Below are 15265 nucleotides of genomic sequence, written 5' to 3'. Positions count from 1 at the left end.
AAGTGGAAGATGAAATAATCATTAAATGATAAGATGGTTACGTAAGTGTGGAATTATTCAGGAGAAACCTTTCCAAAGTGCATTAGCATTTCTACCTAAAGTTGTTTCCTGGCAAAGAGCAGTTTTAAGTCAGAATCTTCCTTTGAACTAGGGCATTTCTCCTACGATCCCATTGCACTTGGGACTGTGAGCCCCTTGTGGAATGGGAAAGTTGTCTGATCTCATTATCTTACATCAAACTCACTGCTTAGCCCTGAGCTTGGCACAGAGAAAGAGGGAGAGAAGCAGAGAGTAGGGCCCTTCAAGGCCTTACTGAGAGCTCACCTCCTCCAGGAGGCCTTCCCAGACTGAGCCCCCTCCTTCCTCTCCCCCTCGCCCCCCTCTCCATCCCCCCATCTTACCTCCTTCCCTTCCCCACAGCACCTGTATATATGTATATATGTTTGTACAGATTTATTACTCTATTTATTTATTTATTTATTTTGCCTGTACATATCTATTCTATTTATTTTATTTTGTTAGTATGTTGGGTTTTGTTGTCTGTCTCCCCCTTTTAGACTGTGAGCCCACTGTTGGGAAGGGACTGTCTCTATGTGTTGCTAACTTGTACTTCCCAAGCGCTTAGTACAGTGCTCTGCACACAGTAAGTGCTCAATAAATACGATTGATTGATTGAGAGAGATAGAGAGAGACAGAGGAAAAAAAAGCCCAGGCCTGGAAGCTAGAGAAGCCTGCCTCCAATCTTGGCTCTGCCACTTTCCTCCTGTGTGACCTTGGGCAAGTCACTTGACTTCTCTGTGCCTCAGTGACCCATTCTCCCTCCTTCATAGACAGTGAGCCCCATATGGGACCTAAAGATTTCATATCTACCCCAGCTCTTACTACAACGCTGGACACATAATGAGTGCTTAACAAATACCATAAAAAAGAGACACTGATGGTGGAGTTCCCATGTGTGAGAGCATGTGTGTGGCATGTGTGTTTGTGCATATTTCATTCATTCATATTTATTGAGCGCTTACTGTGTGCAGAGCATTGTACTAAGCACTGGGATTTATTTTAGTATTGGAAGAAGATTAGTGTGGCCTAGGATATAAAGCACGGGCTGGGAGTCTGAGAACCTGGCTTCTAATCCTGGCTCCGCCACTTGCCCCCTGTGTGACCTTGGGCAAGTCACTTGTCTTCTCTATGCCTTCAGTGACCCATTCTCCCTCCTACTTCGACTGTAAGCCCCATATGGAACCTGGTGATCTTGTATCTACCCCTTCTCTTAGTACAATCCTTGAAACACAGGAAGTGCTTAATAAATACCATCAAAAAAAAAGACACTGATGGTGGAGTTCATATGTGTATGTGTGTGTGTGTGATATATTGCTAGATGCTGATTTCTCACTTTTTTATGGCATTTCTGAAGAGCTTCCTATGTGTCAAACACTGTTTTAAGCACTGGGGTTAATATGAGCTAATCAGGTTGGACACAGTCCATGTCCCCTATGAAGCGCAAATTCTTCAACCTCCTGATGCCTGTCTACTTGTTTTGTTTTGTTTTAATAATAATGACATTTATTAAGCACTTATTATGTGCAAAGCACTGTTCTAAGCGCTGGGGAGGTTACAAGGTGATCAGGTTGTCCCACGGGAGGTTCACAATCTTAATCCCCATTTTACAGATGAGGTAACTGAGGCACAGAGAAGTTAAGTGACTTGTCCAAAGTCACACAGCTGACAATTGGTGGCACCGGGATTTGAACCCATGAACTCTGACTCCAAAGCCTGGGATCTTTCCACTGAGCCTCACTGCTTCTCTGTTTTGTTTTGTTTTCTGTCTCCTCCCTTCTAGACTGTGAGCCCGTTGTTGGGTAGGGACCGGCTCTATCTGTTGCCGAATTGTACTTTCCAAGCGCTTAGTACAGTGCTCTGCACACAGTAAGCGCTCAACAAATACGATTGAATGAATGAATGAATGAATTATAAGGATGAGGGAACTGAGGCACTTAGAAGTGAAGTGACTTGTCCAAAGTCACACAGCAATAACTGGCATAGCTGGGATTAGAACCCAGGTCCTCTGACACCCAGGTTCGTGCCCCTTCTGCTGGGCCACCCTGCTTCTCTCTAGACCATGCTGCCTTCTGATTTAAATGATCTGAGGGAGAAGGTTATATTTTTTTCCCTGCTACATGCATGAAGTGGGTAAATTTCTTTACCAAGAGAAAGGTTACTACTTTATTTTGTTAGAGGTGAGCTGAAGAGAAGCCATTTTGGAAATGTTTTCTAAATATATGGTTTGTGCTTTTCTCTTTACCTCATTGATAATAATAATAACACTTAGTAAGGGCTTACTATGTGCCAGGCACTGTTGTAAGCACAGGGGTAGATAAAAGATAAGGGGTAGATATATATGTATATATGTTTGTACATATTTGTTACTCTATTTATTTATTTATTTATTTTACTTGTACATATCTATTCTATTTATTTTATTTTGTTAGTATGTTTGGTTTTGTTCTCTGTCTCCCCCTTTTAGACTGTGAGCCCACTGTTGGGTAGGGACTGTTTCTATATGTTGCCAACTTGTACTTCCCAAGCGCTTAGTACAGTGCTTTGCACACAGTAAGCGCTCAATAAATACGATTGATGATGATGATGATGATAATCAGGTTGGACACGGTCCCTGTACCACATAGGGCTCATAGTCTTAATCCCCTTTTCACAGATGAGGAAACTGAGGCCCAGAGAAGTGAAGTGACTAGCCCAAGATCACACGGCAGACAAGTGGCGGATCCGGGATTAGAACCCATGACCTTCTGACTCCCAGGCTCGGGATCTAGCCACTAGGCCACGAGACTGAAGAATCTCATTTTGGCCCTCCGGGAAATGAGTCATTGCGGAAAGTGATAACGAGGAAGATAGGAGGTGTCTTTTATCATGCAGGGCCAGTGTGGTTGTCACTTCGATGCTATTCTTGTCACACAGTGGAAAATCATATTTCAGTCCCCCTTTGTCTGCATGAGGAAACTCCTTCCGGCACAAACTATCTCAGTGTATGACGGAGAGGGTACGAAGAGGCAACCAATCAGAGGAGAACGACCCTGGGGAGTCTGCGTTTAGTCAGTCGCATTTATTGAGCACATACAGTGAGCAGAGCACTGGACTAAGAGCTTGGGAGAGGACAATACAACAATAAACAGACATATTCCAAGCCCACAAGGAGTGCAGAGTGTCAAAACACAGAGAAAGGATTGTCGTGCAATGTAATAGCTGGACCACTTCCTTCTCGTAGAAATATTACCTAACCTTGGCTTCACCGACTCTGTCCTCTCCTACTCCTCCTCTTATCTCTCTGGCCTCTCATTCTCAGCCACCTTTGTGATCTCCTTCTCTGCCTCCCACCACCTAACTTTGGGGATCCCTAAAAGCTCAGTTCTGGTCCCCTTCTTTTCGCCATCTACACCCACTCTCTTGAAGAACTCATTCACGCCCATGGTGTCAACTATCACCTCTATGTGAATGACACCCAAATATCCATCTCCAGCCCTGATCTCTCTCCCGGCTCCCATCTCAGAGAAGCAGTGTGGCTCAGTGGAAAGAGCACAGGCTTTGGAGTCAGAGGTCACGGGTTCAAACCCCAGCTCCGCCAATTGTCAGCTGTGTGACTTTGGGCAAATCACTTAACTTCTCTGTGCCTCAGTTACCTCATTTGTAAAATGAAGATTAAGACTGTGAGGCCCCCATGGGACAACCTGATCACCTTGTAACCTCCCCAGCGCTTAAAACAATGCTTTGCACATAGTAAGTGCTTAATAAATGCCGTTATTATTATTATCTCCTCCTGCCTTCAAGACATAACTATCAATCAATCAATCATATTTATTGAGCGTTTACTGTGTGCAGAGCACTGTACTAAGCGCCTGGGAAGTATAAGTTGGCAACATATAGAGGCGGTCCCTACCCAACAGTGGGCTCACAATCTAGAAGGGGGAGACAGAGAACAAAACAAATCATATTAACAAAATGAAATAAATAGAATAGATATGTACAAGTGAAATAAATAAATAAATAGAGTAATAAATACGTACAAACATATATACATATATACAGGTGCTGTGGGGAAGGGAAGGAGATAAGGCGAGGGGGTGGAGAGGGGAAGGATGGGGAGAGGAAGGAGGAGGCTCAGTCTGGGAAGGCCTCAGACACTACTTGGGTGTCTTCCCGTCACCTCAAACTTAAGATGTCCAAAACAGATCTCCTATCTGCCCATCCAAACCCCATCCTCTCCCTGACTTGTAGACACCACCACCATTCTCCCTATTTCACAAGCCTGTGACTACGGCTCGACTCACCTCTCTCTCTCAACTTTCCTCTGGTGTTCTTGGAATGCTGTGAAAATGCATCCTGATCTTCTCAGAAAATCATAGTAGAAGTAGTACAGAACAGTGCTTTGCACATAGTAAGCGCTTAACAAACACCAACATTATTATTATTAGTAGTAGTGACCCCTAAATATTGGCTCACACTTATTGGCTTTTCTTCATGCTTTCAGAGAATTGCAGCCATCAAGCAAGCTTTGAATTCGCACAACATCACTTTTTTCCTGAGAGGAAAATTCTGGGTCTTGGTCACATTAAGCAACTCAGATTCAGGTAAGAATAAAAGTGGCAGAGTTTGGGTTTTTTTAAATTGCATTTGTTACGCATTTAGTACGTTCCAGGCAAGTTAATCAGCTTGGAGACAGTCCATGTCCCACATTAGGCTCTCAGTCTTTATCCCCGTATTCCAGATGAGGTAACTGAGGCCCCGAGAAGCCAAGTGGCTCACGCAGCAGACAGTTGGTAGAGCCGGGATTAGAACCCAGGTCTTATGACTCCGAGGCCCAATCTCTATCCACTGTTGTGCCTTGGTAGTTAGAGAGTTAAATCAATGCTTTTTGTTATCTATATTCAATCCCAAAGACATTTCCCCATCGCATTTTCATCTTTCGTCCAACTGCTTTGGCCCTGTTCATGGCCTGCTGATCAGGTTCGCCCTGAAGCTGCCCTGGGTCTTCATTTAGACTCTGATTTTAATTTGGTGCGTGAAAAACCACGGGAGGAGGAAAAGGTTGTATTTTTAATAGAACACCTGCAGCGAAGGTCACGGTGCAAGAATGTAATTAAGTAAATTAAGCAACTTTTTAATCCTGAGTCCAACAGAAATTATTCCCCCTGAAATTGAAAGCACAAGTTGCCAAAAAAATTCAAAGTAGAGAGGGGGTTTCCAGTGTCACAGGGAGTTTCTCCAGCTGAGAAGCAGCGAGGCCTAGTGGAGAAAAAACACGAGACTGGCAGTCAGAGGACCTGGGTTCTTATCCCAGTTCTGCCCTTTGTCTGCTGTGTGACCTTGGGCAAGTCACTTTACTTCTCTGTCTTTTTTTTTTTCCTCTGGGCCTCAGTTCCGTCATCTGCAAAATGGAAATTCAATCCATGTTCTCCTTCCTACAGGGGTTCAAATCTCGGCTCCACCAGTTGTCAGCTGTGTGTCTTTGGGCAAGTCACTTAACTTCTCTGTGCCTCAGTTGCCTCATCTGTAAAATGGGGATGAAGACTGTGAGCCCCCCGTGGGACAACCTGATCACCTTGTGACCTCCCCAGCGCTTAGAACAGTGCTTTGCACATAGTAAGCGCTTAATAAATGCTATTATTATTATTATTATTACATAGATTGTGAGCTTCACGTGGGACCTGATTATCTTGTAAATACTCCTGCACATAGCATATGGCTCAATATGTAGTATGTGCCTAAGAACTACCACAATTTTCATTATTACTCACTCAAAGTGTCCTCTGATGCTCACATTAGACTGTAAAATCCTTGAAGGCAGGGGTCACATTTAACAACTTTATGACATTATTCTCTCCTAAGCACTCAGTGTAGTGCTCTGCTCCCAGTAAGTGCTCCATAAATACTCTGATTGGTTTGATTTTGATTTCCATTCATTCATTTAATCATATTTATTGAGCGCTTGCTATGTGCAGAGCCCTGTACTAGGCGCTTGGAAAGTACAATTCGGCAACAGATAGAGACAACACCTACACAACAATGGGCTCACAGACTAGAAGCGGGGAGACGGACAACAAATCAAAACAAAACAAATTGATATGCATCAATAGATTTTGCCAGATGCAGGACGACTCCGCATTCTCCAGAGGAGTGAATGAGCTGACTGAGAAGCTGTGTGGCCTAGAACCTGGGCCTGGGAATTAGAAGGCCCTGGCTTCTAATACCAGCTCCACCACAAGTCAGCTGTGTGACCTTGGACAAGTCACTTCAGTACTCTGTGCTTCAGTTCCCTCATCTGTAAAGCGGGGACTGAGATAATGATAATAATAATAATAATAATACTAATGGCATTTGTTAAGCGCTTCTATGTGCATAGCACTGTTCTAAGAGCTGGGGAGGATACAAGGTGATCAGGTTGTCCCACATGGGACTCACAGTCTTAATCCCCATTTTACAGATGAGGGAACTGAGGCACAGAGAAGTCAAGAGAGTTCCCCAAAATCACACAGCTCACAATTAGACTGTGAGCTCACTGTTGGGTAGGGACTGTCTCTATATGTTGCCAAGTTGTACTTCCGAAGTGCTTAGTACAGTGCTCTGCACACAGTAAGCGCTCAATAAATATGATTGATTGATTGATTGATTTGTGCAGAGCACTGTACTAGTAATAATGGTATTTGTTGAGTGCTTACTATGTGCTGAGCGCTGTTCTAAGTGCTGGGGTAGATACAAGGTTATCAACTTGTCCTTCACAGGGCTCACATTCTACGTGGCTCAGTGGGAAGAACACGGGCTTGGGAGTCAGAGGTTGTGAGTTCTAATCCCGGCTCCGCCACTTGTCAGCTGTGTGACTTTGGGCAAGTCACTTAGCTTCTCTGGGCCTCAATTACCCCATCTGTAAAATGGGGATTAAGACTGTGAGCCCCACGTGGGACAACCTAATTACTTTGGATCTACCCCAGTGCTTAGAAAAGTTCTTGGCACATAGTAATCACTTAACAAATACCAAAATTATTATTAAATTATTCGCATTCATCCCTATTTTACAGATGAGGTAACTGAGGCACAGAAGAGTTAAGTGAGTTACCCAAGGTCACACAGCACACAAGTGGCAGAGGCAGGATTAGAACCCAGGTTCTTGTGACCCTCAAGTCCGTACTCTTTCCACTAAACCATGCTGCTTCTCACATACTAAGCACTAAGCACTTGGAAGATATGAAATACAACAGAGCTTAGACACATTCCCTGCCCACAATGAGTTTACAGTCTAGAGGGGGAGACCGACATTAATAACAACAACAATAATAATGACAGTGGCATTTGTTAATCAATCGTATTTATTGAGCGCTTACTATGTGCAGAGCACTGTACTAAACGCTTGGGAAGTACAAATTGGCAACATATAGAGACAGTCCCTACCCAACAGTGGGCTCACAGTCTAGAAGGGGGAGACAGAGAACAAAACCAAACATACTAACAAAATAAAATAAATAGAATAGATATGTACAAGTAAAATAAATAAATAAATAAATAGAGTGATAAATATGTACAAACATATATACATATATACAGGTTAAGTGCTAAGTGTTAAGTGTTAGTAAGTGTTAGTAAGTGTTAAGCACTTACTATGTGCCAGGCACTGTTCTAAGCACTGGATAGATACAAGATAATCAAGTTGGACACAGGCCCTGTCCCATAGAGGCCTCAGAGTCTTCCCCAGCACTTAGAACAGTGCTTGGCACATAATAGGCGATTAACAAATACTATTGTTATTATTATCATTAATCCTCATTTTACAGATGAGGGAACTGAGGCCCAGAGAGGTGAAGTGACTTGCCCAAGGTCACACAGCAGATAAATGGCAGAGCCGGCATTAGAACCCAGGTCCTTCTGATTCCCTGGCCAGGCCGTATCTACTAGGCTACGCTGCTTATAAATGAATATATTAGGGATCTGTGCATATGCTGTGGGGCTGAGGGAGGGTGAATAAAAGGTGGAAATCCAAGTGGAAAGGTAATGGAAAAGGGAGCAGGAGAAGAGGGAATGAAGGCTCAGTAGGGGAAGGTCTAGACTGTAAACTCATTGTGGGCAGGGAATGCGTCTATTTTTGGCTTGTACTTTCCCAAGCACTCTGCACACAATAAGTGGTCAATAAATACGATTGAATGAATTGAATGAATGAATGGAAGGCCCCTAATCCCATCCTGTGGTTGCAGCTTCGCAGAGAAGCGGAGGCAGTGGCGGCTACTGGGCTATCGTGGTTCTCTTTGTCATCTCTTTTTTCGCTGCTGGTGCGTTCATCCTCTACAAATTCAAAAGGTGAGTCAGCCTGTAATAATTATAATAATAATAATGGTATTTGTTAAGCGCTTACTATGCGCAAAGCACTGTTCCAAGCACTGGGGGGATATCTAAGCGCTGGGGGGAACACAAGGTGATCGGGTTGTCCCACGTGGGCTCAGAGTCTTAATCCCCATTTTGCAGTTGAGGTAACTGAGGCCCAGGGAAGTGAAGTGACTTGCCCAAAGTCACACAACTGAAAAGTGGCAGAGCCAGGACTAGAACCCATGACTTCTGACTCCCAAGCCCGGGCTGTTTCCACTGAGCCACACTGCTTCCCTCCCAATCCATAAATAGGTCTGTTTATTGTTCTATTGTCATCTCCAAAGTCATTGAAGAGCAGCATGGCATTGTGGAAGGAGCCCAAGCTTGGGAGTCAGAGGACATGGGTTCTAATCCCGGCCCCACCGCTTGTCTGCTGTGTGACCTTGGGCAAGTCACTTAACTTCTCTGTGCCTCAGTTCCCTCACCAGTAAAATGGGGACCATGTGGGACAGGGACTTTTTTCCTTAGTTTTTTCCTTAAGGTGAGTTGCAGCTTGGCCTATGGGAAAGAGCCTGCGTCTGTGAGTCACGAGATTCAGGTTCTAATGATAATGATAATAATTGCAGTGTTCGATAATAATAATAATAATAATAATAATAATGGCATTTATTAAGCACTTACTATGTGCAAAGCACTGTTCTCAGTGCTGGGGTAGATACAAGGTAATCAAGTTGTCCCACGGGGGGCTCACAGACTTAATCCCCATTTTCCACACAAGTGCTTACTGTGTGTGCCAAGCACTGTTCTAAGCACTAGGGGAAATACGAGTTAATCAGGTCTAACACAGTCCCCGTCCCATATGGGGTTTGCACTCTTATCCCCAGTTTACGGATGAGGTAACCGAGGCACGGAGTAGTGAAGTGACTACTTCACTAGTCACTTCACTAGTCATCATCATCATCAATCGTATTTATTGAGCGCTTACTGTGTGCAGAGCACTGTACTAAGCGCTTGGGAAGTACAAGTTGGCAACATATAGAGACAGACCCTACCCAACAGTGGGCTCACAGTCTAAGTCACTAGTCAAGGCCCTACTGAGAGCTCACCTCCTCCAGGAGGCCTTCCCAGACTGAGCGCCCTCCTTCCTCTCCCCCTCCTTCCCCTCTCCATCCCCCACACCTTACCTCCTTCCCTTCCCCACAGCACCTGTATATACATATATATTTGTAGGTATTTATTACTCTATTTATTCATTTATTTTACTTGTACATATTTATTCTATTTATTTTATTTTGTTAATATGTTTGGTTTTGTTCTCTGTCTCCCCCTTCTAGACTGTGAGCCCACTGTTGGGTAGGGACTGTCTCTATATGTTGCCAACTTGTACTTCTCAAGAGCTTAGTACAGTGCTGTGCACACAGTAAGTGCTCAATAAATATGATTTATTGATTGATTGACTTGCCCACGATGACATAGCAGGCAAGGGGTGGAGCCGGGATTCGAACCCAGGTCCTTCCGACTCCCAGGCTCTTGCTCCAACCACTAAGCCATGCTGTTTCCTCTATCAACCCCAGTGGTTAGAGCGGCGTTTAAGGCAGAGCAAGCGCTTAAGAATCAATCAATCAATCAATCAATCGTATTTATTGAGCGCTTACTATGTGCAGAGCACTGTACTAAGCGCTTGGGAAGTACAAATTGGCATCACATAGAGACAGTCCCTACCCAACAGTGGGCTCACAGTCTAAAAGGGGGAGACAGAGAACAGAACCAAACATACCAACAAAATAAAATAAGTAGAATAGAAATGTACAAGTAAAATAAATAAATAAATAAATAAATAGAGTAATAAATATGTACAACCATATATACATATATACAGGTGCTGTGGGGAAGGGAAGGAGGTAAGACGGGGGGATGGAGAGGGGGACGAGGGGGAGAGGAAAGAAGGGGCTCAGTCTGGGAAGGCCTCCTGGAGGAGGTGAGCTCTCAGCAGGGCCTTGAAGGGAGGAAGAGAGCTAGCTTGGCGGATGGGCAGAGGGAGGGAGGGCATTCCAGGCCCGGGGGATGACGTGGGCCGGGGGTCGATAGCGGGACAGGCGAGAGCGAGGTACAGTGAGGAGATTAGTGGTGGAGGAGCGGAGGGTGCGGGCTGGGCAGTAGAAGGAGAGAAGGGAGGTGAGGTAGGAGGGGGCAAGGTGATGGACAGCCTTGAAGCCCAGGGTGAGGAGTTTCTGCCTGATGCGCAGATTGATCGGTAGCCATTGGAGGTTTTTGAGGAGGGGAGTAATATGTCCAGAGCGTTTCTGGACAAAGATAATCCGGGCAGCAGCATGAAGTATGGATTGAAGTGGAGAGAGACACGAGGATGGGAGATCAGAGAGAAGGCTAGTGCAGTAGTCCAGACGGGAAAGGATGAGAGCTTGAATGAGCAGGGTAGCGGTTTGGATGGAGAGGAAAGGGCGGATCTTGGCAATGTTGCGGAGCTGAGACCGGCAGGTTTTGGTGACGGCTTGGATGTGAGGGGTGAATGAGAGAGCGGAGTCGAGGATGACACCAAGGTTGCGGGCTTGTGAGACCGTCATCACTGTGAAGCAGCGTGGCTCAGTGGAAAGAGCCCGGGCTTTGGAGTCAGAGGCCATGGGTTCGAATGCCGGCTCCACCACAAGTCTGCCGTGTGACCTTGAGCAAGTCACTTAACTTCTCTGAGCCTCAGTTACCTCATCTGTAAAAATGGGGATTAAGACTGCGAGCCCCACGTGGGACAACCTGATCACCCTGTATCCTCCCCAGCGCTTAGAACAGTGCTTTGCACATAGTAAGCACTTAACAAATGCTTATTATCATCAACATCATCAATCGTATTTATTGAGCGCTTACTATGTGCAGAGCACTGTTCATTATTATTTATTATTATAATTTATAATTATTATAATTATTTATTATTTATGTGCAGAGCACAGCTTGTTATTATTATTATTATTATTATTATTATTATTATTATTATTATTATTATCCTCTCCCTTGCTTTCAGGAAAGTCCCGGGCCGGACGGTGTATGCCCAGATGCACAACGAGAAGGAGCAGGAGATGACCAGCCCCGTCAGCCCCAGTGAGGACACGCAGAACATTATCCAGGGTGAGGAGTTTATTGATGATGATCTGGACACTCAGACACTAGGGAACGCAAGAGGTAAACTCCAACTTCCGTTTACTTGTTTTTGCCGAGTATAATAATAATAATGATGGTGTTTGCTAAGCGCTTACTATGTGCCAAGCACTGTTCTAAGCGCTGGGGTAATCAATCAATCAATTGCATTTATTAAGTGCTTACTGTGTGCAGAGCACTGTACTAAGCGCTTGGGAAGTACAAGTTGGCAACATATAGAGACGGTCCCTACCCAACAGTGGGCTTATAGTCTAGAAGGGGTAGACAGAGAACAAAACAAAACATATTAACAGAATAAAATAAATAGAATAGATATGTACAAGTAAAATAAATAAATGGAGTGATAAATATGTACAAACATATATACATATATATATACAGGTGCTGTGGGGAAGGGAAGGAGGTAAGGCTGGGGGGTAGATATGAGGTCATCAGGTTGTCCCACATGGGACTCACAGTCTTTTACAGAGGAGGTAACTGAGGCTCAGAGAATAATGATAATAATAGTAATGATGGCATTTGTTAAGCACTTACTATGTGCCAAGCACTGTACTAAGCGCTGGGGTAGATATGAGGTCATCGAGTTGTCCCACGTGGGACTCACAGTCTTTTACAGAGGAGGTAACTGAGGCCCAGAAAATAATAATAATAATAATAATGTTGGTATTTGTTAAGCGCTTACTATGTGCAAGGCACTGTTCTAAGCGTTGGGGTAGATATGAGGTCATCAAGTTGTCCCACGTGGGACCCACAGTCTTTTACAGAGGAGGTAACTGAGGCCCAGAAAATAATAATAATAATAGTAATAATAATAATGTTGGTATTTGTTAAGCGCTTACTATGTGCAAGGCACTGTTCTAAGCGCTGGGGTAGATATGAGGTCATCAAGTTGTCCCACGTGGGACTCACAGTCTTTTACAGAGGAGGTAACTGAGGCTCAGAGAATAATAATAATAGTAATGATGGCATTTGTTAAGCACTTACTATGTGCCAAGCACTGTACTAAGCGCTGGGATAGATATGAGGTCATCAAGTTGTCCCACGTGGGACTCACAGTCTTTTATAGAGGAGGTAACTGAGGCCCAGAGAATAATAATAATAGTAATGATGGCATTTGTTAAGCACTTTCTATGTGCCAAGCATTGTTCTAAGTGCTGGGGTAGATGAAAGGCCATCAGGTTGTCCCACATGGGGCTCACAGTCTTCAGCCCCATTTTACAGAGGAGGTAACTGAGGCCCATAATAATAATAATAATAATGATGATAATAATAATAATAATAATAATGGTATTTGTTAAGTACTTACTATGTGCTAAGCACCGTTCTAAGCACTGGGGTAGATACAAGGTCATCAGGTTGCCCCATGTGAGGCTCACAGTCTTCATCCCCATTATACAGATGAGGTAACAAAGGCACAGAGATGTTAAGCAGCGTGCCCAAGGTCACAAAGCAGACTTGTGGCAGAGCTGGGATTAGAACCCATGTCCTCTGACTCCCAAGCCCGGGTTCTTTCCACTAAACCACGCTGCTTTTCAAAGTTTTCTCCTTAAAGTGAGTTGCAGCTTGGCCTAGGGGAAAGAGCCTGCGTCTGTGAGTCATGAGATCCGGGTTCTAAACCTGGTTCTGCCTCCGGCCTGCTGTGTGACCTGGGGCAGGTCTCCTAACCTCTCTGGCCCTCGGTTGCCTTGTCTGTAAAATAGGAAGATCTGCTATGACACCAGAAAGGGGGCAGAAAGAGTGTCCAATCTGATAACCTTGGGTGTACTCCAGCGCTGAACACATAGCTTGGCTCAGTGGAAAGAGCCCAGGCTTTGGAATCGGAGGTCACGGGTTCAAATTCCGGCTCTGCCAATTGTCAGCTGTGTGACTCTGGGCAAGTCACTTCATTTCTCTGTGCCTCAGTTACCTCATCTGTAAAATGGGGATTAAGACTGTGAGACCCAAGTGGGACAACCTGATTACCTTGTATCCCCCAGCGCTTAGAACAGTGCTTTGCACATAGTAAGCACTTAACAAATACCACCATCATCATCATCATCATCAATCGTATTTATTGAGTGCTTACTGCGTGCCGAGCACTGTACTAAGCGCTTGGGAAGTACAAGTTGGCAACACATAGAGACAGTCCCTACCCAACAGTGGGCTCACAGTCTAAAAGGGGGAGACGGAGAACAAAACCAAACATACTAACAAAATAAAATAAATAGAATAGATATGTACAAGATAAATAAATAAATAGAGTAATAAATATGTAGAAACATATATACAGGTGGTGTGGGGAAGGGAAGGAGGTAAGATGGGGGAGAGAGGGGGACGAGGGGGAGAAGAAGGAAGGGGCTCAGTCTGGGAAGGCCTCCTGGAGGAGGTGAGCTCTCAGTAGGGCCTTGAAGGGAGGAAGAGAGCTAGCTTGGCGGACGGGCAGAGGGAGGGCATTCCAGGCCCGGGGGAGGACGTGGGCCGGGGGTCGATGGTGGGACAGGCGAGAGCGAGGTACGGTGAGGAGATTAGCAGCAGAGGAGCGGAGGGTGCGGACTGGGCTGGAGAAGGAGAGAAGGGAGGGGAGGTAGGAGGGGGCGAGGGGATGGACAGCCTTGAAGCCCAGGGTGAGGAGTTTCTGCCTGATGCGCAGATTGATTGGTAGCCACTGGAGATTTTTGAGGAGGGGAGTAATATGCTCAGAGCGTTTCTGGACAAAGATAATCCGGGCAGCAGCATGAAGTATGGATTGAAGTGGGGAGAGACATGAGGATGGGAGATCAGAGAGGAGGCTGATGCAGTAGTCCAGACGGGATAGGATGAGAGCTTGAATGAGCAGGGTAGCGGTTGGGATGGACAGGAAAGGGCGGATCTTGGCAATGTTGCGGAGCTGAAACCGGCAGGTTTTGGTGACAGCTTGGGTGTGAGGGGTGAATGAGAGAGCCGAGTCGAGGATGACACCAAGGTTGCGGGCTTGTGAGACGGGAAGGATGGTAGTGCCGTCAACGGAGATGGGAAAGTCAGGGAGAGGGCAGGGTTTGGGAGGGAAGACAAGGAGTTCAGTCTTGGACATGTTGAGTTTTAGGTGGCGGCCAGACATCCAGATGGAGATGTCCTGAAGGCAGGAGGAGATGCGAGCCTGTCCCGCGGCCCTGTCCCACCACCATAGTAAACACTTAGTGAATGTCTTTAGCAACAGGTGCTCGGAACAAAATACTCTTTTACCTTGAGCCCCCTTTAATTGTTTGATTCAGTCACCTGAGAGTGGTTGGAATAATAAATATAGACACAAGAAGTCCTTTTCACTTTCCCAGAGACCAAGTTTATTTCTCTCTCTCCTTCTCTCTATCTCTTTCTCTCTCTCTCTCTCTCTCTCACACACACACACAGACACACACAGACATAGCCTATCAGCAGAGATCCCACTTTCCTAATCTATTGAATCGAATTCTCCCAAGCGCCTAATCCTACCCTCACAGAGCTTACAGTCATTGGAAATCTATGGACATTGAAATCCATTCCTAAGAGGGAAGCCATGGAATATAAGGATATTGTCATAAGTGCAATGAGGAAGGTGGATGGCTTGAGTACCCCATTGTTACCGACCCCTCTACACTGTAAGCTCACTGTGGGCAGGGGATGTGTCTGTTTCTTGTTATATTGTCCTATCCCTAGCACTTAGTATTGATTCAATCAATCGTATTTATTGATCATTCATTCATTCATTCAATTGTATTTATTGAACGCTTACTATGTGCAGAAC

At 45.0% G+C, this 15265-nt stretch overlaps 1 protein-coding gene across 4 annotated transcripts in view; it reads left to right on the top strand.

Annotated features, from left to right (window-relative positions):
* The window catches only part of SORCS2 (sortilin related VPS10 domain containing receptor 2), a 1193773-nt gene that overhangs the window by 1164150 nt on the left and 14358 nt on the right, over window positions 1-15265 (top strand). For 3 of the 4 annotated variants that reach the window (XM_038745537.1, XM_038745535.1, XM_038745534.1), the window contains exons 24-26: window positions 4541-4640; window positions 8253-8355; window positions 11393-11550. In XM_038745537.1, coding sequence (XP_038601465.1) covers window positions 4541-4640; window positions 8253-8355; window positions 11393-11550 — 361 coding nt within the window. The remainder of the gene's footprint in view (window positions 1-4540; window positions 4641-8252; window positions 8356-11392; window positions 11551-15265) is intronic. The other variant, XM_038745536.1, reaches the window with a different exon arrangement.

The sequence above is a fragment of the Tachyglossus aculeatus genome, chromosome 4 (assembly GCF_015852505.1).
Source record: "Tachyglossus aculeatus isolate mTacAcu1 chromosome 4, mTacAcu1.pri, whole genome shotgun sequence".
NCBI classification, from domain to species: Eukaryota; Metazoa; Chordata; class Mammalia; order Monotremata; family Tachyglossidae; genus Tachyglossus; species Tachyglossus aculeatus.
This window is presented reverse-complemented; position numbering and strand designations above follow the sequence as displayed.